Genomic DNA, 25,582 nt, shown 5'->3' with positions numbered 1-25,582 from the left:
AGTGCACTGGGGGACGTGTCAGTGCACTGGGGGACGTGTCAGTGCACTGGGGGACATGTCAGTACACTTGGAGATGTGTCCGTGCACTGGGGGACGTGTCAGTGCACTGGGGGACGTGTCAGTGCACTGGGGGATGTGTCAGTACACTGGGGGATGTGTCAGTGCACTGGGGGATGTGTCAGTGCACTGGGGGATGTGTCAGTACACTGGGGGATGTGTCAGTACACTGGGGGATGTGTCAGTACACTGGGGGATGTGTCAGTACACTGGGGGATGTGTCAGTGCACTGGGGGATGTGTCAGTGCACTGGGGGATGTGTCAGTACGCTGGGGGATGTGTCAGTACACCGGGGGATGTGTCAGTACACTGGAGGATGTGTCAGTGCACTGGGGGACGTGTCAGTGCACTGGGGGATGTGTCAGTACACTGGGGGATGTGTCAGTACACTGGGGGATGTGTCAGTGCACTGGGGGATGTGTCAGTGCACTGGGGGATGTGTCAGTGCACTGGGGGATGTGTCAGTACACCGGGGGATGTGTCAGTACACCGGGGGATGTGTCAGTACACCGGGGGATGTGTCAGTGCACTGGGGGACGTGTCAGTGCACTGGGGGACGTGTCAGTGCACTGGGGGACATGTCAGTACACTGGGAGATGTGTCAGTGCACTGGGGGACGTGGGGGATGTGTCAGTACACTGGGGGATGTGTCAGTACACTGGGGGATGTGTCAGTACGCTGGGGGATGTGTCAGTACACTGGGGGATGTGTCAGTACGCTGGGGGATGTGTCAGTACGCTGGGGGATGTGTCAGTACACCGGGGGATGTGTCAGTACACTGGTGGATGTGTCAGTACACTGGTGGATGTGTCAGTACACTGGTGGATGTGTCAGTACACTGGGGGATGCGTCAGTACACCGGGGGACGTGTCAGTACAACGGGGGATGTGTCAGTACACCGGGGGATGTGTCAGTACACCGGGGGATGTGTCAGTACACCGGGGGATGTGTCAGTGCACTGGGGGATGTGTCAGTGCACTGGGGGACGTGTCAGTGCACTGGGGGACGTGTCAGTGCACTGGGGGACATGTCAGTACACTTGGAGATGTGTCCGTGCACTGGGGGACGTGTCAGTGCACTGGGGGATGTGTCAGTACACTGGGGGATGTGTCAGTGCACTGGGGGATGTGTCAGTGCACTGGGGGATGTGTCAGTACACTGGGGGATGTGTCAGTACACTGGGGGATGTGTCAGTACACTGGGGGATGTGTCAGTACACTGGAGGATGTGTCAGTGCACTGGGGGACGTGTCAGTGCACTGGGGGATGTGTCAGTACACTGGGGGATGTGTCAGTACACTGGGGGATGTGTCAGTGCACTGGGGGATGTGTCAGTGCACTGGGGGATGTGTCAGTGCACTGGGGGATGTGTCAGTACACCGGGGGATGTGTCAGTACACCGGGGGATGTGTCAGTACACCGGGGGATGTGTCAGTGCACTGGGGGACGTGTCAGTGCACTGGGGGACGTGTCAGTGCACTGGGGGACATGTCAGTACACTGGGAGATGTGTCAGTGCACTGGGGGACGTGGGGGATGTGTCAGTACACTGGGGGATGTGTCAGTACACTGGGGGATGTGTCAGTACGCTGGGGGATGTGTCAGTACACTGGGGGATGTGTCAGTACGCTGGGGGATGTGTCAGTACGCTGGGGGATGTGTCAGTACACCGGGGGATGTGTCAGTACACTGGTGGATGTGTCAGTACACTGGTGGATGTGTCAGTACACTGGTGGATGTGTCAGTACACTGGGGGATGCGTCAGTACACCGGGGGATGTGTCAGTACACCGGGGGATGTGTCAGTACACTGGGGGATGTGTCAGTACACTGGGGGATGTGTCAGTACACTGGGGGATGTGTCAGTACACCGGGGGATGTGTCAGTACACTGGGGGATGTGTCAGTACACTGGGGGATGTGTCAGTACACCGGGGGATGTGTCAGTACACCGGGGGATGTGTCAGTACACTGGGGGATGTGTCAGTACACTGGGGGATGTGTCAGTACACCGGGGGATGTGTCAGTACACTGGGGGATGTGTCAGTACACCGGGGGATGTGTCAGTACACTGGGGGCATGTCAATGCACTAGGAGTGAGTCAGTGCACTGGGGGGCTTGTCCGTGTACTAGGGGACGTATCAGTTCACATAAACAGCTTTTTCACAGTGCCCTGACACGCCCCTAGATCACTGTCAAACTGATTTACATGTGGTTTCTACATGAGATTTCTAATGACTGGCACATTGGATCTCTTAAATAAGAAAAAAAGAAGAGGGAAAGCAACTACTGTTTACAGCCAGACCATGGTTTCCATAAATAAAAATATGTTTACAGGTTCCCTTTAAGGATATTGATATTAAAACCTTACAGCTCTGTGCAGACCTGTTATTTCAACTCTACAGTGTTACTGTTGTATGTGTTTGAGGGCCTGTGGGTGCCATGTGTTACGGATGGCTTTATCTTATACTTGGAGAATAGATAATTGGTTGACGGGCCCCTCAGGGGACGGCTTATCTTACCAAGAACAAAGCGATTGGCAGTTTGAAATCTCCATCATCTGTCACGGGAAAGTAACACATTAGACTGCTGATATTGGTGCGTTCAGTCTGATGTGTATTGGGGCCTTACGTGCCTCTGGTGGTGGCTCCAAGTAGGCGCATAGTCATGTAGAAAGGTCTCTAGTCACCAGTGCCCACAGGGCTACATATGAAACTTTGTAATGTTTCATAAAGGGTAAGAAGCATTTTTCTCATCTGTAGCTATCTCTTGCTTTGGATATGTTTAAAAACTTTCTCTGTTCCTCAACCCCAAAGAAACAAGAAATATAAAAAAGGGAGGAGGAGGGGGATGCAGCTGCAGATTTTACTCCTCGATTCTGTGAGGAGAGAGGTGTCTAAATATCAGTAGACATGCATGCTCTGCCAGGGTCTGCATACAGAGACTCGGATCAGTACATTGCAGCCCATAGTAGAAGGTTTCTGCTTGTAGCATGACAGTATGGCCGAGAAGACTCCTGTAGGGGAAGTGAGAAGTAACTATATTGTCAGCTGCTAGAGGGGGAAGGAGACTTATTCTGGCCAGTGATTGCCCTAGATGCACAGATAACCAACAGCAGTGGAATACAAAAAAAGCAGAAAGTTAGGAAAAAATGTTTGTGGTTTTTTTTTTGCCATGTAACCTCAATATTCCTTTTAAAATGTTGCGTAAATCAGGTTTTTGTGTTACAAGTATTTTTTTTAATGTTGACAAAGTTGCTTTTTTTTATGTAAAAAACAAAATTAATCTTGCAATTCACACACTGGCCTTTGGACTATACTCATACTTCCTGTCCTTTCAAGAAGAGTTTTCAGTAGACTCTTTATCATCAGAGGCAGGATCACAATGACAAGTAACACGTCTGATAGCACACAATCTATGAATCACAGTAGGTGATGTCACAGCTCACCTCCTCCCCCTCCCTTCACATGACACACGCTCATTAGATGCCTCAATACAAGGAACATGGTCAGAGTCTGTTCATGGTGGATAATATCCATGTGAATTTCCTGACACAACAGGAAGTTAAGAGTCTAAAGTCTTAGGAGCCAGTCTGAAAATTGCAAAATTTCTATTTTTTTTTTATACAAATTGTAATATGGGAGAAATAAAAATCGGCAAAATAATAAAATATATTTAGCACAAAAACTTGATTTAAGCAATAACTCATTTTTCACTGATGGCTTGTAAATGCCTTATACTGTATAACATTTGGTATGAAAAGTGGATAAATGTGGCCCGGAAATTGTATGCGGATACAATAGGTTCTCTTATTGATTATTTATTATCCTTTTTTTTATTTTTTTTTTTATCGGCAGCGGAAGTCCAGAGTGAAATCGAGCGGATCTTTGAATTAGCCAGGACATTACAGCTTGTAGTTCTAGACGCCGACACCATAAACCATCCGACGCAACTTAGCAAAACCTCCCTAGCCCCCATAATAGTTTATGTCAAGATTTCTTCTCCAAAGGTAAGTCCATAACTTTCTTAAAACGAAGTATACTAAGTGGGCTCCTATAAAAAATGGATCCTCATCTTCACACGGGCCCTGTTGTGAATACGTTTTCCAGTTTGGAGCTCCCTCTTGTGGTCAGTGCTGGCGGTGCAGTTGATGTGTGGCGTGAAAGCCACACAAATGTGGAGCACTGGCAATCAGGGTCAGATTGGGCTATTTAACTGAGTAGCTTTCTCTTGTTACTTGCCGGTGGTCAATGTCTCCTGTGTGTTAAGGACATTCTGTAACCAGCTCTGCTCACTACCAGAACTCCTCTCAGATAAGTGGTCTTTGTACCTCTGCTGTTTGTTTTCCACTTTCTTGTTGTTTTTTTTCTGCTTTTATACTAATGCTTGATTCCTATTTTGTCTGTGTGGAGTTCTTGGTGGAATGGAATCATTCCCTGCTGGGAGTGTCTGTATACTTAGCTCCATGATTCTGCAAGGTATTGTGTTTGTCATGCTTGGTATTAATTCAGTCCCTCATCTGTATTAGTGTTTTTGGATCCCAGTAACATCAGAGTGCTGATACAGTGGGGGAGAGGTTGTGTGACCTCAGGATTTTTCCATATCAGAAGTGCTGGTATATATTATGGTTTTTACTGCTGCAGACAGTTGCTCTTTCCAATGCTTTCCTATAAAGATACTTTGGGCCTCACCTTTGCTGAAATCTGTCTTTTCTGGCTTTGTATTGTATTTTTCTATATCACTGTAGTCTTTGCATGTGGGGAGCTATTTATCTATCTTTGGGGACTACTCTGAGATTAGCTTTCTTATATCTCTATCTGTGAGATTATTTAGTTCTCCGGCTTTGTCGAGGCGTCCAGGTCATCGTAGGCTCGTCCCACGGCTACTTCTAGTTGTGTGTCAGGATTAGGTCTGCAGTCCGTTAAGTTTCCAGCCACTCTGTTACCTTTTTGGGATTCCGCATTTTTTGAACCTCTTCGGTCCCTGAATCATAACAGGGCCCCATATCAGTTGCATGGTCTCCCTCTATGGTGGATATGCCACTTCTATCAAAAAGTATGAAAAACATTAGTTCCAAAAATGTTTTAATATGATTGAATTTTGTAGAAAAGTTTACACATTGGGATATTCCCACGTTAGACATTAATATTTGATAGATGAGTGTACTATCTATGAAAATCACACATATGTCGAGGCTGGGGCCCCATCTCATCCTGGAGTATCAACAATAGTGAAAAGGGTATTCCCAACTTTGAAAGTTATCCATTATTCTATAGGAGAGGGGATAACTTCACAATTGTTGGGGGTCCAACCGCTGAGACCCCAGTTATCCTAAAAACTGGGGTTCCGAAAACTTGAGCGGCACATGACTGACATCCGCTCCATTCAGATGGGGCCTTTCAAAGACCAGGATCAGTGAGGGTCCCAGTGATCAGACCTCCAGTAAGTGAGAACTTCCAAACGTAAAGGGAATCTGTCACCAGGATTTTGCAATGCAAGCTGAGGACAGCATGCTGCGAAGGTTGAAAAAGTAAAAACATCTGTGTTTTTTTATCTGTGTGTGAGCTATTGTTTACTCATACTAAAGGGTTTATTACTCTGTGATTAACATTGGCAGGACCGGGTACCTCCTGCAGACTTGTCCGCCACGTTCCCTGATGTGATTGAAAACCTCACAGTCAATGCACAATCTTTATTGAAAGCTTAGTGTGGGAAGAGAAGCTCCCAGCTCTGCTGCACTCAATCCTTAGATAAAGTCAGAATGGCTGCACACAGTGGTCTAAGATAAACATGGTTTCTTTCAGAATTTCTTTGCTTACAATATGCTGCTCTCAGATGAAGTAGTAAAAACCTGATGACAAATTCCCTTTAAGGATACCCCTTTAAGCATGCATTTTTTTGTGCTTTTTTATTAATTTCAATAGAAATGCATGGGGGTCCTGGTTTTAGAGTCAGGACCCCCCATGGATCAGAGATTTAGTGCTTATTTGTAAATATGCTGTAAGGCTATGTGCGCACGTTGCGTACTTCACTGCAGAAATTTCTGCAGCGATCTGAAGAGCACATGTGCTCTTTAAATCGCTGCAGAAATGTCCGTAGTGAAAAAAAAAAAAAGCCGATTCCATGCGCTCTGCCTGCAGCTCCTGCCATAGACAGAGCAGGAGCTGCCGGCAAAGCGCACGGAAGAAGTGACATGTCACTTCTTTTTGCGCAGCGCTTCGGCAGTAGCCGAAGCGCTGCGCACTAAAACGCCACGTGCGCACGGCCCCTGCACAATCTCCATAGACTGTGCAGGGGACGCAGGACGCATGCAGTTACGCTGCGCTGCAAAGCGCAGCGTAACTGCATGAATTTACGCAACGTGCGCACATAGCTTAACAGCTGAGATAGGAAAATTGTTTTAAAAATAAAATGAACTGCTAGATATATACAATATAGAATAGAATTAAAATTGTGTGAAAACTGATGGATTTTTTCTTTCATTTTTAATTTAATTTTGTACACAATTTTTAGATACTTTTTTTTAAAATGATTTCAAATTTTTTATACCTTCTTTTCAGGTTTTACAAAGGTTGATAAAATCAAGAGGAAAATCTCAGGCTAAACATCTAAATGTCCAAATGGTGGCAGCTGACAAACTAGCGCAGTGTCCTCCGGTAAGTTTTCCACTTTATTCCATCGCTCCCTCCTTTCTCCTCTCTTTTTCCCTTTTTTTTTTTTTTATTTGGATAATGAGAGAAATAACTAAAACATGGAGAAAACCATAAAATTGATGACAAACCACCAGCAAAGTCCACATTTTTTACCCAAAGTAGCATTGCCTAAAAAACCTTGGTGGCTCGGCTGCCGGAAAGAAAACATTGTATGCACATACCCTGAATTTCAGGAGTTTGCCGGTGTTTTCTGTTTTTGTTTGTATTACATTCTAGGCTTAGTGTTGATTTTACCTTGTTTTTTCACATGACTTAGATTGTATTTTCCTAAAGGCACCTTAAAGGAATCCTTTCATAATTGCAATTCAGGAGCACGCCTCTCCCCTGCCCACCAGCCTTCTGCTTGCTGGGGGTGCAGTGCGCTCCTGATCAATTGTCAGTCATTACATTTCTCACACTGGTTACGACTCCATTAATTTAAAATAATTTCTGGAGGCAGGTTTTCAGGGAGATAAATGTCCCGCCCATAGATCTAAACAGATAATTTACATATTTACGACAAACATGGATTTCTCTGGAATAAGACATAAGATCACAGATATTAAGGTATCATTTTATTCAGCTTCCTATGACCTAGATGCCCATGTAGACAACTTAGGAGAGTTGATCCTACTGGTGAATTCCCTTTAAGGCTGTGTTCAGACATGCATATGAAAAATTATCCTTTTTTCATCCAGAAAAAAAAAATAAACAAATTTTACCTGGGTGCTGGCGCTAGGGAGAGGGGAGTGGGGTCACCTACTAACATTTGATTCTGATCCCTGCACTCCCTAACGTCCCTAGATGGGTCCTTCCCCCGTACGCCGATCACGTGCCTATGCCCTTACTGGCCCTGAACTTTGCCTTTCCTAGTGCAGGCCAGCGAGATGCCAGCCTCTCTACTGACAGAAGACAACATGAGGATGGTAAGACAAACAGGGGAGAAAGTCATAACAAATAAAACTCCGTCAGGAACCTCTCAGCTGCAACTGAAGCAAAAATCTCAGCTTTCTTCAGAGACCAGCTCCTTCCGAGTGGACAGCATAGGTATGAGTTATAGCCGACATAGGAAGGAGTGAGGAGTGGATATTTATAGCAGAAGGGAGTGGCTGCAGCTGAGGTTACAACTACCTGTTAGATCACTGCAGGGTAGAAATGAACCTTAACCACTTCAGTATTAGATGGAATTAAATACTCTCCAACTCAGGGTAAATGATGAGTGGGCACTAAAAAGGATCTACTATACCCTATGACCTTCTGATCCCAGATCACATCAGGTCGTGACATTAGGTTCACATATTGCAATCACATTTTTATTATTTACTGTGAGTACTGTAGACCTGCAACCTTTTTTGCTAAAATTGCAGAAAAATGTCTTCAAAACAAAAAATACTTACTGATTAGAAAGCAAAATTTGAGTGTCTTATAGTTCTCGCATGCAGAGCTTTTATTTTTGCAAATAATGGTCAGGAATGGTTCCAGTAATACTTCTCCACTCGCCCCAAAAAATAGTAATTTTTCATTGAATATATACCTCCATGGCCCTCAGTGATCAGCAGAATGAAGGCTGCCCATGGCCTGACAGGGCGACCTCCATATGTAATTGGCAGTACCTGGAACCGTGGACCAGACCCACTCATTGGTAATACCGCAGACCTCGGGGGACGGACAATGTCTCACCTATAGTCGGTGTCTGTAAGACATCAGTCCATATGTGGACAGCTTTAAGAAAGTCTAAATGTTCTTCCCCAGGAAATCAATTATATGAAAAGGTTAACTGGCATTAAATATCCCACCACACAAATGGGGTCTTCAAGTTCAGACGCGTTCTCTGCTCAGAGATCCATCAATGAAAAGCAATTTAGAGAGCATTTTAATTTAGCAATGGGAATTTTACCTGGTAATTGTCCTTATGTCTGGCTCTGGTCCCCCGTGAGTTGAGGTCTGGGTTCAGTTTCATGAATATTTGAGCTGGTAATGAGCCGTGATCAGGCGGCAGGTTCTCTATGTCCTGGAATATCTGGCCAGTATGATATAGGACTATATAGTAAACCAAAATAAATCATTTATAGCGGAGATCCACTGGTAAAAAACTGCATTTTTTTTTTGCATCCTATTTATATTGATATATTGGGTCAACAGATGGGTCCAGCTCGGATATTGGTATGTAGGGATTGTAGAAGAATCATAGATGACAAGATATATTAAAGTAATATAAAAAAAAGATTAAGACAATTCAGGACTCGATATATTGGAGCAAGTCCAGAGAAGAGGAATCAAGATGGTAGAAGGTCTGCAAACCATGTCATATGAAGACCGGCTAAAAAAACTAGGGATGTTTAGTTTGAAAAAGAGAAGGCTGAGAGGAGACTTAATAGCGGTCTACATATATCTGAAAGGAAGTCACAGTGCAGAGGGAACTACTCTATTCTCAGTAGCACAAGGAAGTACAAGACGTAATGGGATGAAACTTAAAGGAATGAGATTCAGATTAGACATTAGGAAAAACTGTCTGAAGCCCCCTTCACACGTTCGTGAAAAACACGCACGTGTGTTACGTTCCGTTTTTCGGGTCCGTGTTCCAATTTTATGTCCGTTTTTATGGTACGTGTGGCATCCGTGTGAATGGCGTATGCTAGCCGTGTGTGCGTTTTGAATGTCCGTGTGTGCGTGAGATACGTAAGTGACATGTCCGTGTGTTGCCCATGTGAAATGTTCCGTGTGTGATGCACAATGTCGTTGATACATACCCGCTGACAGCAGACAGAGTTGCGCGATGAGAATGAACTCGGGTGAACTGTACCCGACTTCATTGTCATCTCGCGGCTCTGTCTGTGTGTCGCGTACTGATTAGTGGTCACCTGTGAAGGACTCATGGGTGACCGCTAATCCCCTGAGTGACTGAAGTGAGCAGCGCGATTAGCGCTGCTGTCACTCAGGTTACCCGCGGCCAGCTGGAGTCCTCCACCCGAGACTGCAACTCACCTGTGACTTCATCGCTGTCACTCGGGCGACTTGCTGTCACAGTTGGAGGATCCAGCGGTGGCCGCGAGTAACCTGAGTGACGTTATCGCTGATCGCGCTACTCACCTCAGTTGCTGCGTGGAGCTGTCAGGAGTGGTGGTGTTCTTCTGCAGCTCCTGTCACCTTCATGTAGCAGAGCTGGAAGCGACGCGGGACCTCCGTGGATTACGCCGGACATGGATGGGTTTTTGGGGCCTAATAAAGTGGTGAACGAGGGTCTTTGTTATTGTTTATTATTGCAAATAAAGGATTTTTTCACTGTGTGTGTTTATTAACTTTAAATTACAGGTTAATCATTGGGGGTGTCTCATAGACACCTGCAATGATTAATCTAGGACTTAGTGGCAGCAATGGGCTGCTGCCATTACCTTCTTATTACCCCGATTGCCAACGCACCAGGGCAAATCTGGAAGAGCCGGGTAGAGTCCCAGAACTGTCGCATCTAATGAATGCGGCAATTCTGGGCGGCTGCTGATATTGTTAGGCTGGGGGGCTCCCCATAAGGTGGAGCCCCCCATCCTGAGATTACCAGCCTTCAGCTGTATGGCTTTATCTAGGTTGGTATAAAAATTGGGGGGGGACCGCACGCCGGTTTTTTAAATTATTTAATTTTTTATTTTACTGCACAGTATAGACCCGCTACTGGCTGCTGTGATTGGTTGCAGTGAGACACCTGTCACTCAGCGTGGGAGAGTGTCTCACTGCAACTAATCATAGGCGCCGGTGGGCAGGGAAAAGCAGGGAATACGAGATTGATTAATGAGTGGCTGGCTTTTTCAAAATAGTAAAAGCCGCCGGAGTTTTTTTAACAGCTGTGCAGCGTCGCTGTCGTGATCGGGGAACGGTAAGTATGAGAGAGGGGGGAACTGACCGACAGACAGCGAGAGGGACAGAAAAGACAGAGAGAGACAGACAGAGAGACCAACCGACGGACTGAGGGAGATTGACCGACATACACAGAAAAAAAAAAGACCGACATCGCTAGAAAAAAAGCACAAAACGTACACGGAGCATACAGAGATGCATCCGTGTAACGTACCGGTGCTCACGGACCCATAGACTTACATTAGGTGCGTGTGTGCGTGTTCCGTGCTGAAAACGGACATGCATCCGTGTAATACGGATACACATACGTTTCACGCACACGGACACACGCACCGTACAGAATAACGCACGTGTAACTACAAACATAAAATAACATTGGAGCACGTGTGTCCGTGTCTCCGGTACATACGGAAACGGATCAAACAGGCACCTGTTTCACGGACGTGTGAAGGGGGCCTGATAGTGAGGGCAGTCAGAGAGTGGAACAGGCGACCACGGAAGGTGGTGAGCTTTCCATCAATGGAAATCTTCAAGCCGAAACTGGATAAACATATAGCTGGGATGATTTAGGAAAGCCTTCACTCGCAGGGGGTTGGAGCCGATGGCCCGTGAGGTCCCTTCCAACTCTACCATTCTATAATTCTGTGACTGAAGGTAAAGGGTGAATGTAGAGAAAGTGTCGGAGCTCCAGTCATGGTCCTTGTTTGACAGAAGAAACCACCAAACTTGCCTAGTAAAATCCAGAGCAATGTCCTGTTCTGATACCAAGTCATTCAAATGGCTGGACCGAGAAGGTAAAGTCTCACCTAGTGGTCGGCACCACCATCAATTTACACTGAGGTTCCGATTCTTTATCGCATTTGAACGCTTGAAATTTCTAAGATATTGGGGTCCGAGCACAAGACCATCAAATGTTTTGTTACAAATAGTCATCTGGGTGGTAAAAAAGATAGGTGATGACTTGTTTTCACCAACAACCCCCCCTTATTTAGGATGTAGCCCATGTTCTGTGCAGCTTGACCGTAGACCCTCAAAGGAGTTTCCTCTGCCATGCGCATACATGACAGTCCAACATCTGACCATGGTGGACCTTCAGCGACGGTTCAGATTGTAAATATACTTTATTAAGTTTCCTTATGACACCTCTGTTTGTTTTCTAGGAAATGTTTGATGTTATTTTGGATGAAAACCAACTTGAAGATGCTTGTGAACATCTAGCAGACTATCTAGAGGCTTACTGGAAGGCCACCCACCCCCCCAGCAGCAATCCACCAAATGCACTCATATCTCGGACAGTAGCTTCCGCAACGCTTCCTGCAACACCCTCCTCGGCCACGAATCCACAGGTAATCTGAGGAAGGCGTGATGTGAGCCGGTGTAATGTCTCCATCATGTTGTACGCAAGACGTGTACGGTCAACTTTACATAAGTCGGCCAAACACGCCCAGTTTGGCAAAACTAACTATGTAATGTATATGGGGGTTCCATGTCATCACTTGATGGCATATGTCTGTCAGGGTAAGGAAGGATTGGGTATGATCCTTTGGTTATCACGGTTGCAGTTTAGAGGGGGTTACCGGCTCTCATTGAATATGCCTAACTCAGTATGGAGACTTTTAAGCGGGCTTTACACGCTACGATTTCGCTACAGCGATGTCGTTGGGGTCACGGAATTTGTGACGCTTATCCGGCCGCTGTAGCGATCTCGTTGTGTGTGACTCCTAGGAGCGATTTTGGATCGTTGCAAAAACGTCCAAAATCGCTCCTCATTGACATGGGGGTCCGCTGCCAATTATCGCTGCTGTCGCTGGGGCGAAGTTGTTCCTCGTCCCTGCGGCAGCACACATCGCTACGTGTGATGCCGCAGGAGCGAGGAACATCTCCTTACCTGCTGCCGGCCGCAATGCTGAAGGAAGGAGATGGGCGGGATGTTTGTTCCGCTCATCTCCGCCCCTCCGCTTTCATTGGGCGGCCGCTTAGTGACATCGCTGTGACGCCGAACGGACCGCCCCCTTAGAAAGGAGGGGGTACGCCAGTCACAGCGACGTCGCAGGGCAGGTAAGTACGTGTGACGGGGGTGCGCAATTTTGTGCTCGACGGGCAGCGATACGCAAAAACGATGGGGGCGGGTCTCATGCTAGTGATATCGGGACCAATATCGTAGCGTGTAAAGCCACCCTTATTCAGGCCCTGCTCCATAACACAAAATATGAAAAATAGCTAATGCGAGACCCATGTGTAGACAGAGGTGTTTCGGGTTTTTGCCCCTCATCAGTACAGACCTGGATAATGGGTGGCTGAATGGGATGTCTTATTGGGAATATCGGCTTTGGATGAAGAGACCTTATTCAGAATGCAGACTCATTTCCAGGGCCAGTGGTCCATGTGGCTACTAACATAACTGTCAGCGGCTCATGCCCCTCTCCCACATTGCTTGACCAATCTGAATATTCATTGACCCTGGAATTGTTGACTCCGGTCTTTCCATACTCCACCCCTCCTTTCCCAATTCTTATCTAAAATGACTGCACAGACACCAATTTCTTTGGATAATTTTGGCCATAGCAGCCATTTATTAAACAGAAATATATAACAAATAAAAACATTGCAATATGGTAGGGTCCTTGAAGCTACAAACCCTGGTGATTCCTACCAAACGAACCATAAACACCAACTTGCCCCCAGCCGTTACCCACACTGGCTCAGGAGCACCAAACGGTAAGGGTTAATCCTCTGTTAACCCAAACCACCCCCAGGGACCCCGACATACCCCGTCGGGAATCCCCACAAAATCACCAGGTGACCAGCCATTCTGCCAATGAGGGGATCCATACCCAGATGGATTCCCCAAACCAATTTTTTAACCAACTTCAAGGACCCACCAATAAAAACCGCCACCCAGCCACTACGACCCGTAAACAACCCCGCACCCCACCCCTTGAACATACCCAACATACCCCAAAATATGATGGAGGGCGGGTGGGACTGTCACTTCTGTTCTGTCCCCAAGAGCGGGAAATGTGCCGCTCCTCCCCCTGCTCATTGTTTTATTTTAAAAAACAGACTCGCTCTCCCCCCTCCCCTCATGACACCTTGACCTCCCCACCAATCAAGTGTCATGAGGGCCTCCGCAAATGCCCCGGGGGAGGGGGGGGGCAATGCTCCGTCCCTTCTTGACCCTGGAATTATTGACTCCGGTCTTTCCATACTCCACCCATCCTTTCCCAATTCTTATCTAAAATGACTGCACAGACACCAATTTCTTTGGATAATTTTGGCCATAGCAGCCATTTATTAAACAGAAATATATAACAAATAAAAACATTGCAATATGGTAGGGTCCTTGAAGCTACAAACCCTGGTGATTCCTACCAACCGAACCATAAACACCAACTTGCCCCAGCCGTTACCCACACTGGCTCAGGAGCACCAAACGGTAAGGGTTAATCCTCTGTTAACCCAACCCACCCCCAGGGACCCCGACATACCCCGTCGGGAATCCCCACAAAATCACCAGGTGACCAGCCATTCTGCAAATGAGGGGATCCATACCCAGATGGATTCCCCAAACCAATTTTTTAACCAACTTCAAGGACCCACCAATAAAAACCGCCACAACGAGGGCACCTTGATAACCTTCAAGTGCCTGAGACCCCCCGCAACCTCAGTGCCCTCTCGATACCTCCTTGCAGGCCGAGGGCCCATAAATCAATCCCCACCGCATTTAAGTGCACCCCGTCTGCCAACCAGAATTCCTCATCCGTCCTTTCCAACTCAACGTGCCTTATCGCAACTCCCCCATTCCGAGTAACAAACTTCGAAATCGCCCTATTCACTTTTGCCCGCGCCTTGTTCAACCTATCGACCGACCGCGCTTTTCGCCAACACCTTCTCGCCACGATCTCGGACCAAACTATAGTTAGCCGTGGAAATGACACCCATAACCGCAATAAATCATGCTTGATGTCTTTTATCAAAATTCGAAAAGGACGCCCACCCAGATCATTTCCCCCGACATGTAAGACCAAAACGTCGGGAGGTCTGTCTAAACGGGCATACCTATTCACCTCTTGCAGTACCCTGCTCCACCCCAAACCCCTAACCCCCAACCAACGTACAAGAGCCCTATCCCTTTCAAAACCTAGTTGTCTCCCGTTTCTTCTTGCATCCGCTCGCTGGGCTCCCCAGTATACATAAGAATGGCCCAGGATCCAAACCAGATATGGGGGGGGGTGTTTCTGTAATACAAAATGTACAAACAGACAACCAATCAGTTTCCTTATTCCCCAACTTGAAAAAACACCCAGTCCACACCCCCCCCCCCCTCGCAGCCGCAGAACCCCCCGCTCAATTGCCAACGACCGCCTGTGGACGGACATACAACTTAAAACGCTGCGACTTCCACCTACCAATCCGCTTCACAGTCTCTTCCGGCAAACCACACATAGCGGCCTCTGTCGCTGCCCCAATGCGAAAAGAATGTGACGCAAACGACCTCGGATCTAACCCCAAAGACTTCAAACATGCCCTAAAAACACTTACAAATTGGTATCTAGATAAAAAAGACCCGTCCTCATGACACAACAAGGGGCCATTGACCTGCGGGCGAATCCTTCCAAAGTTCCCGAAACACTTGAGCGGGCACATCTCCGATGCCATAACCACACCCAAGCGAACTCGCCTACCCACACCTCTTTGATCTGTCTTCGATCTCCGAATCCAGAATTCGATTCCGCCTTCCACGGCGACAATATCACCACGACCCAGGCCCCCGGGAGAAGTCTTACTGGGCGATACCAATCCGCAACGCCCCAAAAAACGCCAAGGAAAACGCTAACCGGAACAAACTCACCTCAAACGGCGATATACAAACCCCCCACAATGCCCCACCCAACTGCTCCAATAAGCTAAATGATACAGGCCGTCTACCATCCAGCGGCTTGCATCATTTCCGAAATCCCTTCAAGGCCTGAACCACCCAAAAACTCTTAGTCAAATCCTGTAAACCCCGCAACCGAAAACCAAATGCTAATCCCGCCATAAAACGATTCACCTTCGCAACTGACCATCCTGCAACCGCTGCCTCCCCCAACCTTTCCAACAGTACTCCCAACTGATCTCCCTCAGCAGACCCACAACCCTGCAACCACTGCTCCCACAGACTCCATGCCGCCTGATACGCCGTCCATGTGGTACCCGACAGGGACGCCCGAATTAGTGGTCCTACTGCCTGCAGACCACGTTCCAAAGCTGTACCGGACACTCCAAGCCGCTGGCCTCTGCCTCTGGCGCGCAAACCCGGAACCGATCCCACTGAAAACGAGAGAGGGAATCGGCTATTAGGTTCTGAACACCTGGCACATGAGCAGCCGTAACGTACGCATTGATTTGCAAGCAAACCAGAACCAGCTCCCGTAACACCCGAATAACTGGAGGGGATGATGCTGAAAACTTGTTAATGGCCAGCACTACCCCCATATTGTCACAATTAAAGCGAATCTTCTTGTTCGCCAAATGTTCCCTCCACAGATGAAGCGCCACCAATATCGGAAAAATTTCCAAAAGCGCCACGTTCCTCGTCAAGCCTTCATCAACCCACCTATCAGGCCACCGTTCTGCACACCACTGACCCTGAAAGAAAGCCCCAAAACCTGAGCTGCCCGCCGCATCAGTAAACAGCTCCAAATCAAAATTGTCCTTTACGTCCTCCATCAGCAGCGAACGACCGTTGTAATGCTCCAAAAACTGACCCCAAACTGCTAAGTCCGCTCTGTGTTCCGCCGATAAACGAACGTAATGGTGCGGAGCAAGCACCCCCGCCGTGGCACCAGCCAATCGGCGCGAAAAAATTCGCCCCATTGGCATTACCCGACACGCAAAGTTAAGCTTTCCCAATAAAGACTGAACCTCCCTTAATTGCAATTTCTTCACACGCCGTGCCCTTGCCACTTCGTCTTTTAGCCCGTTGACCTTTTCCTCAGGAAGCCGAACTTCCCAAGCCACGGAATCAATCACAATACCAAGAAAACGTATGCAAGTCGTCGGCCCCGTCGTTTTCTCAGGTGCTAAAGGCACCCCAAAATAAGCCGAAACCCACTCCATTGCCGCTAAAATCCCGGCACACTGCGCCGAGTCAGCCGGACCTACACACAAAAAATCATCCAGGTAATGTACCACTGATGACCAACCCGAAACGTCCCGAACAACCCATTCCAAAAACGAACTAAAAGTCTCGAAAAATGCGCATGAAATCGAACACCCCATGGGCAAACAACGATCAACAAAATAGCCACCCTCCCAACAACAACCCAGCAGCCTAACACAATCCGGATGCACCGGCAATAGCCGAAAAGCCGATTCAATATCAGTCTTAGCCAACAGCGCCCCCCTCCCACATCTCTTTACCCACTTTGTAGCCTCATCAAACGACGTATATACCACTGAGCACAGCTCAGCGGGTATTCCATCATTCACCGACCTGCCTCTTGGTTAAGACAAATGGTGAATAAGCCGGAATTTCCCTGGTTCCTTTTTCGGCACCACTCCCAACGGCGACACCACCAAGTCGGGAAAAGGAAGGGCCCGGAACGGGCCCGCCATTCTCCCCAACGCCACCTCCTTCCTTAATTTTTCCGCCACAACCGCGGCATGCTGGTAAGCAGAAACGAGATTCCTGGTTGCCCCCGGAACCTCAAAAACGGGGGCAGGAATCCTGAAACCCTCCCCAAAACCCAACCGCAAAACCTCCGCCTTTTCCCGATCTGGGTACCTATTTAGGTACGGAAGCATCGCGACTAACTTCACTGGCGTCAGACCCTTGGGTATGAGAGCCGCCGGGCTTGGGTTTCCCCTTCTTGAAGCATTTAGACGCTCCGTGGGATGTCCCGTTACAATGGGTGCATAAGTGCTTAAATCGGCACGTGGCCCCAAACTTGCACTGCCCGTCGTTGAATTGCCAGCATAGACCTGGCTTCTGCGATCCCGCCTGACCCTGCTGACCACTGGTCCCCTGATTTCCCGACTGGCCGGAAGTCCCGGCCCCGCCTTGAAAGGGCTGGCCATACCTAGCCGGTGCCATGACCCGCAACCATAACCCTATATCTTTTTGATCCCAACGTATAGATGGGCGTACGGCTTTCCTCTGACGAAATTGTTCGTCATACCGAAGCCACGTCTGCCCCCCGTACACCTTGTAAGCCTCACCTATCGAATCCATGTAACAAAATAGATGAGAACAATTCTCCGGCGCCTTTTCGCCTATCACACTCGCCAAAATAGCGAAGGCTTGCAACCAATTGGTAAACGTCTGAGGGATCAAGCGCCACCGCCGCTTTTCCTCATCCTCTTTCTTACTATCCTCCTTTTTTCTTTTATCTAAGTTAAATTTTACCAAAGGAAGGAGGGAGAAGATCTCGACATATTCGTCCTTCCAGATCTTTTCCCTCACCTCCTTCTTAAGGTGCGAACCTAAGGGGCCCTCAAAGCATACATAAACCTCCCCACGCGCCCTATCATCTAAATGAATCCTGTCCTTATCCTTTTCCGTCTGGACCGACACCGAAACCGGGGAAGAAATACCCGCAACCACGGACTCACTAACCCCCAGAATGGGCGGATTAACCCACGCCCCCACCGGCGCCGGGGGTTCCCTTGGACCCCCAATTCGCTCCAGCAACGAACGCACGCAACCTAACAGCTCTCCCAGCTCCCCACCCCCCGACGCATACCCACCAACACCGAACGGTACCCCTGGACTTAACCCCGTCTGATCTACCCCTCCCCTTACGTTCTGATCTCGGTTAAGCTGAGGAGACAGACACGACACAGAAGCATACTCACCGGGCTGCACTAGGGAAGAGGCCCCGCCAGCCGGACCGCCTGATTCCTGACGTCCATCCACACGATCCGCAGCTTCTTGGCTCCTCCCACCGGATTCCCCGCTGTTAGCCCTTGCCGCCGCAAGGCCGGGAGACACCTCCGACCCTGTAGTACGGGCCTGACGTCCGTCCTGCCAGCCGTCCGCCCCAGAGAGCTGCCTGCGTTCCTCCACACCTTGCCAGTGCAGCTCTCCAGTGCTCCTCCAGGGGGCCCCATCTTCAATCCGGGCCTCTGCTGCTGTAGGCCCTGCGCTCCAGGCCCGGTGCACCACAGATCCCAGCATCCGCGCTCCGCCCCCTCTGCTGGGGCCCGCATGCTCCTCCATTCTGTCCTGCTGATCCTGACAGGGCTCAGGGCGCAGGGCAGGCACATCACCCACACGCCCCGCCGCAGCGCCGACATCCCACGCTGACTGGGCGATAGCAGACCCTGCCTCCAGCTCCAGCAGAGGCCTGCTAACCGCCGCTGGGCCCAGCCGCACATTAGAATTCCTCCCAGGCCGGGGCGCACTGGACCTCTTTGCTCGCGGCGCCCGGCCTGGAGGGTCCCTGGAGGGGCTTCTGCAGCGACGCTGGGCCCGGGCAGGCAGGTCAGGAGAAAACCGCTGCGGCGGTTTGGACCTACGGGGGCGCCGCTCCTGCAGGGGGGAAGCCCCTGCCGCCTCCAGCCTCCCGCCGATGATCCCTGCCACCGCATTCTGCAGCCAGCCAGGGGGATGACTGCCGGCCGCTGCTCTGAGCTGCTCCAGGAGCTGATCCACCGATGCCATAGCAGGTGAGGTAGGGGTACAGGGACTGTCACTTCTGTCCCCAAGAGCGGGAAATGTGCCGCTCCTCCCCCTGCTCATTGTTTTATTTTAAAAAACAGACTCGCTCTCCCCCCTCCCCTCATGACACCTTGACCTCCCCACCAATCAAGTGTCATGAGGGCCTCCGCAAATGCCCCGGGGGGAGGAGGGGGGCAATGCTCCGTCCCTTCTGTATATTAGGGACTTTGGGAACAACATTTGTTAAGGCCCGGTTGTACCCACACGTTTTTCATGGTCCGGGTATGTATTGAGTGGTCGGGGGTCTCCTGACTCAAACTCGAGACTATGAGGTTGTCGAATTAGTCAGGAGTCCGGCCACCAGTCCATACATCACTGCCCATACTTGTACCATATAATTTCCACATATAATGAGAAAGCCCAGTACCCCTCCTTAGGGCAGAGTAATCAGGAAGCGTTTGAGATTATACAGGTTATATTTTTCGGTGGCCTCCTTTGCTGGGTACACCTAACTTTTATTTTGTTAATGGGAACCTGTCACCAGTATTTTGCTACGTAATCTGAGAGCAGCATAACCTGCAGAGTGCAGAGACCCTGATTCCAGCGATGTACTAACTGCTGGTCTGCAGTCTGTAATTTTTACTATAATCACAGTTTTCTCTGCTTTTAGTTATCACAATGTTGTGCCCTGTATAATCCCACACACACCACTGATTAGCAGTTTTCTGTATACACATATGCAGTAAGCTGACAATCAGTGGCGGGGGTGGGGTTACAAAGAACATTTGACTATGAGGCACCTAGTCCTGTAGTGATAATCTCCTGCTGATAAAACACTGATGTGATTGAAAAATTGTTTAAAAGAACTGAAGTCCTCAGTGGTTGATACCTTTTAATTAAAAGGTATCAACCACTGAGGACTTCAATTCTTTTAAACAATTTGTTATCTCTACTGGCTAACATGGTACAAAGATATATTTTACCTGTATCAAAATGATGTGATTGACACACTTTTTGAATTAGGATCTCAGCTTTATACATCAAGCTGCTCTCAGATTACATAACAAAAATCTGCTGACAGAATCATTTTAGAAGTAATGCATTAAAAAAACATTTATGGCTTTGATTTTTTTTTGCTGTTTACTCTACATTAGAAGTAACATGCTAACTTAATTCTATAATAATAATTTTATTCATTTATATAGCGCTATTAATTCCACAGCACTTTACATACATCAGCAACACTGTCCCCATTGGGGCTCACAATCTAAATTCCCTATCAGTATGTCTTTGGAGTAAGTTAGTATGCATAGTGCTATATCTAACGTACAGGTTTTTTTATGTTTTAGTAGTTTTTAATTTGTGGTTTCTATATATTCTTAGAGCATTTTTTATTTTCCTGCCAAGGTCGCTGTTGGCTTTTTGGTACAGTTGAGTTTGTTTTATGGGAACCATTTTGGGTTACATATAATTTACTGACTATTTTTTTTTTCCTGCAATCTATTAATTGGCAGAAGCCAATGGCAGATTTGGTGGAGAATGTTAGGTAACTATGGAAGCTGTCAGCCTCTCAGCATATTTCACAGGGAGTTGATATTCCGACAGAGGAAGCTCTCTCCCTCTGTCAAACATCTTAGATGCTGTGGTCCATTGAGACTTTTGCATCTAAGAAGTTAAAGAGGTCCAACCACCAGGATGTTCCTATATAAACTAAAGCCAGTGCTATACTGGCACTATCATGCTGATTCTATACATACCTGTAGTTGTGAGAGCGGATGTATAGTTTCTGAAATACAGGCAAGTAAAGTTTGTGAAATGCACTGTTATTTGATTGATAGCAGCTACAGAATATCTAATAGGTGGGTCGGGTTTTGCTAGTTATTCACGCGCTTTCTGCCTGCCTGTCCTTCCTCCCCCATAATAACAGAGACAGGAGGACGAAGGACAGGTAGCAAACAGAGGCGGGAATAACTAGCAAAACCCGACCCACCTATTAAATATTGTCTAGCTGCTATCAATCAAATAACAGTGCTTTTCACAAACTTTACTTGCTTGTATTTCAAAAAGTATACATCCGATCTTACAAACTAAAGGTATGTATGGAATCAGCATGATAACGCCGGTATAGCACTGGCTTTAGTTTATATAAGAAAATCCTGGTGGTGGGTCCTCTTTAACCCCTTAGAAAAAGTCTCAATGGACCATAGCATCTAAGATGTTTGACAGAGGGAGAGAGCTTCCTCTGTCAGAATATCAACTCCCTGTGACATTTGCAGAGAGGACAACCGCTGCCAAAGTTACCTAACATTCTCCACCAGATCCTCTTTAAACTGACCGTATCGGAGTTATGTCTCATCCCAGTAATTGTGGCAGCAGCCTGACCGTATCCTTAATACATTTATGTAGTGGAGTCATGTTATGAACCAATAGGTTCCATAATAAAGAATTTGTATAAGACGAATCGATGATGTAGCCATGTGGCAAGGCTTATGTCCCTAGGTCTTTTATATCCTAGACGTACAGAGATATGGACTTGAAATAATTCCTATGGTCTAGATATTTCTAAGCTACTTTGTATTTTTTCTTCATTTCTAGGGCTCCCAGGTAGAACAGAAAAATGATCCTCCAGCGCCTGAAAGAACCGGATCCGTGGAAGAGGAACCTCCTGCTGAAGAGAAACCGTCAAGAAAGTCTCAGCATCGATCTTCCACCTCCGCGCAGCACCACAACCACCGAAGTGGAGTAAGCAGAGGCCTATCCAGACAGGACACGTTTGATAACGAGACCCAGGACACCAGAGACTCCGTTTACTTAGAGCCAAAGGATGATTTCTCTTCCGAGCCCGCTGATCCTCAGGAATCCCACCGGGATCACAATCACAGAGACGAATCCCACGGAGGTAGCGAACATAGACACAAAGAGTCTCGACACCGGACAAACGAGCAGGACAGGGAGCAGGACCACAACGAATCCAACAAACCCCGCAGTCGCCACAAATCGAGAGAGCGGCACGGCGAAAGGGACGGAGAGGTTTCCAGGAAACGCAACGATAACGAGTGGAACCGGGAAGTTTACATCCGTCAGTAACTTTCGACACCTTTCCACGTGTTGACCGTTTTTTTTTTCAGTCTTGTATAAAACACTTTCCGAATTGTTTTGAACCCAATGTTGTAAAACATCTAGCGCCCCTTCTGTATTTTCTATATTTTTCTTCTTTTTCTACTCTTTTTTTTTTTTTTTTGGCTTTTGCCTAGGATAATTCTTTTCACGTTGACTTTGCCATGGTTCCTTCGACAACTCTGTTACCAAACCATGTGTTTAGCCGTTTTCTGTGACAACCACTTGAATGCTGTACGTTGCCATCAAGATATTGTTGCTGTTCTAAAGCAAGTGATGATGTTTTGTAAATTCCTATTTTTAGAAGAAACCTATTTCTGGCATATAAAAAAAAATGGTGATTTCACGATTTTTTTTTTCCCTCCTTCCATATGTGTTCCACTTTTGCACTGTTAGATCTCTATATTAATAATCTGTTGTGGCTGCAGAAGTGATATCAGACTTGTGAAGAGACTACTAAAACATTGCATTTATTTTTGTATTTTTGGAATGCACCCACCTACTTTTGAATGTTGATTTCCAAGCCACTATTTATTTTATTTTTTATGTTTTGTTTTTTTTTGTTTTTTGGCCTCCCGTCGTCTTTGTTTTGAGAGCAGAGTTAAATATTGCCTTATACTCAGATGAATTTTCTATGTAATGTTTCTCTATGTTGGGTATGTTTTATGTTGTTTTCTTAGCCCTGCATGGTTTAATCGTTTGACTGTACGACGTTGTATGTTTTTACATCATTCTTTTTAATAGTCAGTGACTGGAATTAGCGCGGAGAAATAACGATTAGGACTCTTTCAATTGGTCAATATGTAGAAAAAACACAAAAAAAGGGTATGTGAATCAGCTACTTTACTGGACATCAGCTGAAACAGAAAAGTGGTTGATTTATCAATAGTTATGTTATAATTTTAATATTATCTGTAATTTATTTTCTTGCAGAACCACTGATATAAAGGAGAAATTTCAAGCAATGGTTAAAGGGAATCAACCCCCCCAAACCACACTCATGGGAATACTAGTCTTCAAAGTGTAAATCCATTGACCTCTTTATGTCGCCTACCTGTTGCTGCATTCCCAAGATATTGGCTTTTAAGTCATATAAATGAGGCGTTACATGCTCCGGGCGTCACAAAGTACTTGGGACTGCCTCCCAAGGTTTTGTTCCTGCCCAGCAATAGCCTCTTTAGCTTGATTGACAGCTTATTGTCTGCTTTTCTTGCCTGGCGCTCAGCATTGCACATCAATCAAGATAAAGAAGCTTGCAGCAGACAAGGAGATCAGATTGTGAGTCATCAATCAAGCTAAAAATGCCTGCTGCTGGGGGGAAGAAACAACCTTGGGAAGCAGAAGCTTGGCAAGTGCTCTGTCACACCCTGAGTTCTTCATCCCTCATTTTTATTGATATATATATATATATATATATATATATATATATATATATATATATAAAATATATGCTAATTTCTAGGGAATGCAGCAACAGTTAAAAGATATAAAGGTGTTTAATTGTTATTAAGGTAGAAGATTTACTCAAGTCCATCAAGTTTGATCCACAGCCCTTGTTTCATCGTTTTAAAGGTTGAAAGTTGACCTTGAGAGTTGAGAGTTCAACCTATAGCCTGATATGTTGATCCAGAGGAAGACAAAAATTTCACGTTGGATGGTAATTGCCCCATATTAGGAGAAAACTTCCTCACTCCATATACAGCAATCAAACTAGTTCCCTTGGCTTGGCCAGTGGTCTGAAACACCTTGAGCACTTCATGCCTCATTTATACACATTGAAATGCTAATTTCTAGGGAATGCAGCAACAGTTAAAACACATAAAGGTGTTTTGTTGTTTTTAAGGTTGACCCAAGTCAATCGAGTTCAACCTACAGCCTAATATATTGATCCAGAGGAAGGCATAAACTTTGAGACACATGCTAAAAGCTCCATAATAGGGGAAACTCCACACACGGCAATCAGACTAGTTCCCTGGATCGATGTCCCATCCCTAAATTTAGTGCCCATAATCTGAAATAGAATATTTTTTGAGCAATTCATCTAGGCCTTTCATAAATTTTGGGTGTAAATCAATCATTATAACATCACATGGCAGAGAGTGTTGATGGATTTACATTTCAAAAACATGCATACCCTAATGTGCAGTTTGCAGGAGGGGTGGTTAATTTTAATGACACATTCCCTTTAATGCAGGCATAAAAATGGACTGATAGCGGAGATTTTTCCACATGCCTCTCCCCATGTGACAGATTAGGAGAAAAAAAAAGTCTAACTTTTTATCCGAAACAGCGCCACTTTTTTCCATGGACTGTGCCTGGTATTACAGCCCAGGCTTAGTCACTGGAATACGCAAGACTTGCTATATGAGATACTTCCCATAAAAGTGGTGCTGATTTTGGCCAAAAACCTAGATTTTTTTACACACACACACACACGTGTGTGTATGTGTATGTATGTATGTGTGTATATATATATATATATATATACACAGGGTGGTCCAAAAGTAGGTGGACAGCATGTGTAATAGGGTTATCAAACATGGTGTAAAGTGAAACTGACTCAGTTGCCCTTAGCAACCAATCAGATTCCACATTTCATTTTCCAAAGAGTCTGTGAAGAATGAAAAGTGGAATCTGATTGGTTGCTAAGGGCAACTGAGTCAGTTTCACTTTACACCATGTTTGATAGCCCTATTACACATACTGTCCACCTACTTTTGGACCACCCTGTATATATGCCATATATATAACTTTTTAATTTAGGACCACTCGTCTGACATTCTTGCAGGTGTAACCGAAAATATAATTCCCTCTGGACATAAAAATCCCCGATGACTAATATAATAATAATAATTGTATTCATTTATATAGCGCTATTAATTCCACAGCGCTTTACATACATTGGCAACACTGTCCCCATTGGGGCTCACAATCTAGAGTCCCTATCTGTATGTCTTTGGAGTGTGGGAGGAAACCAGAGAACCCGGAGGAAACCCACGCACACACAGGGAGAACATACAAACTCCTTGCAGATGGTGTCCTTGGTGGGATTTGAACCCAGGACCCCAGCGCTCCAAAGCTGCAGTGCTAACCACTGAGCCACCACAAGACTGCAGTGCTAACCACTGAGCCACCACAAGACTGCAGTGCTAACCACTGAGCCACCGTGCCGCCCATATATAGATCACCCTTGAACTTACCTGCTTGTAAGTGACGGGAGAGATGTG

General features: G+C 46.7%; 1 protein-coding gene across 6 annotated transcripts in view; it reads left to right on the top strand.

The window, feature by feature from the left end:
- Positions 1 to 24,851, top strand: part of CACNB2 (calcium voltage-gated channel auxiliary subunit beta 2) — a 462,222-nt gene extending 437,371 nt beyond the window's left edge. For all 6 annotated transcript variants that reach the window (XM_075315584.1, XM_075315586.1, XM_075315587.1 and 3 more), the window contains 4 exons: positions 3,911 to 4,062; positions 6,614 to 6,709; positions 11,755 to 11,940; positions 21,834 to 24,851. In XM_075315584.1, coding sequence (XP_075171699.1) covers positions 3,911 to 4,062; positions 6,614 to 6,709; positions 11,755 to 11,940; positions 21,834 to 22,325 — 926 coding nt within the window. In that variant the 3' untranslated portion in view covers positions 22,326 to 24,851. The remainder of the gene's footprint in view (positions 1 to 3,910; positions 4,063 to 6,613; positions 6,710 to 11,754; positions 11,941 to 21,833) is intronic.
- Positions 24,852 to 25,582: the final 731 nt, after the last annotated feature.

Source organism: Anomaloglossus baeobatrachus, chromosome 6 (genome assembly GCF_048569485.1).
Source record: "Anomaloglossus baeobatrachus isolate aAnoBae1 chromosome 6, aAnoBae1.hap1, whole genome shotgun sequence".
Taxonomy (NCBI): Eukaryota; Metazoa; Chordata; class Amphibia; order Anura; family Aromobatidae; genus Anomaloglossus; species Anomaloglossus baeobatrachus.
This window is presented reverse-complemented; position numbering and strand designations above follow the sequence as displayed.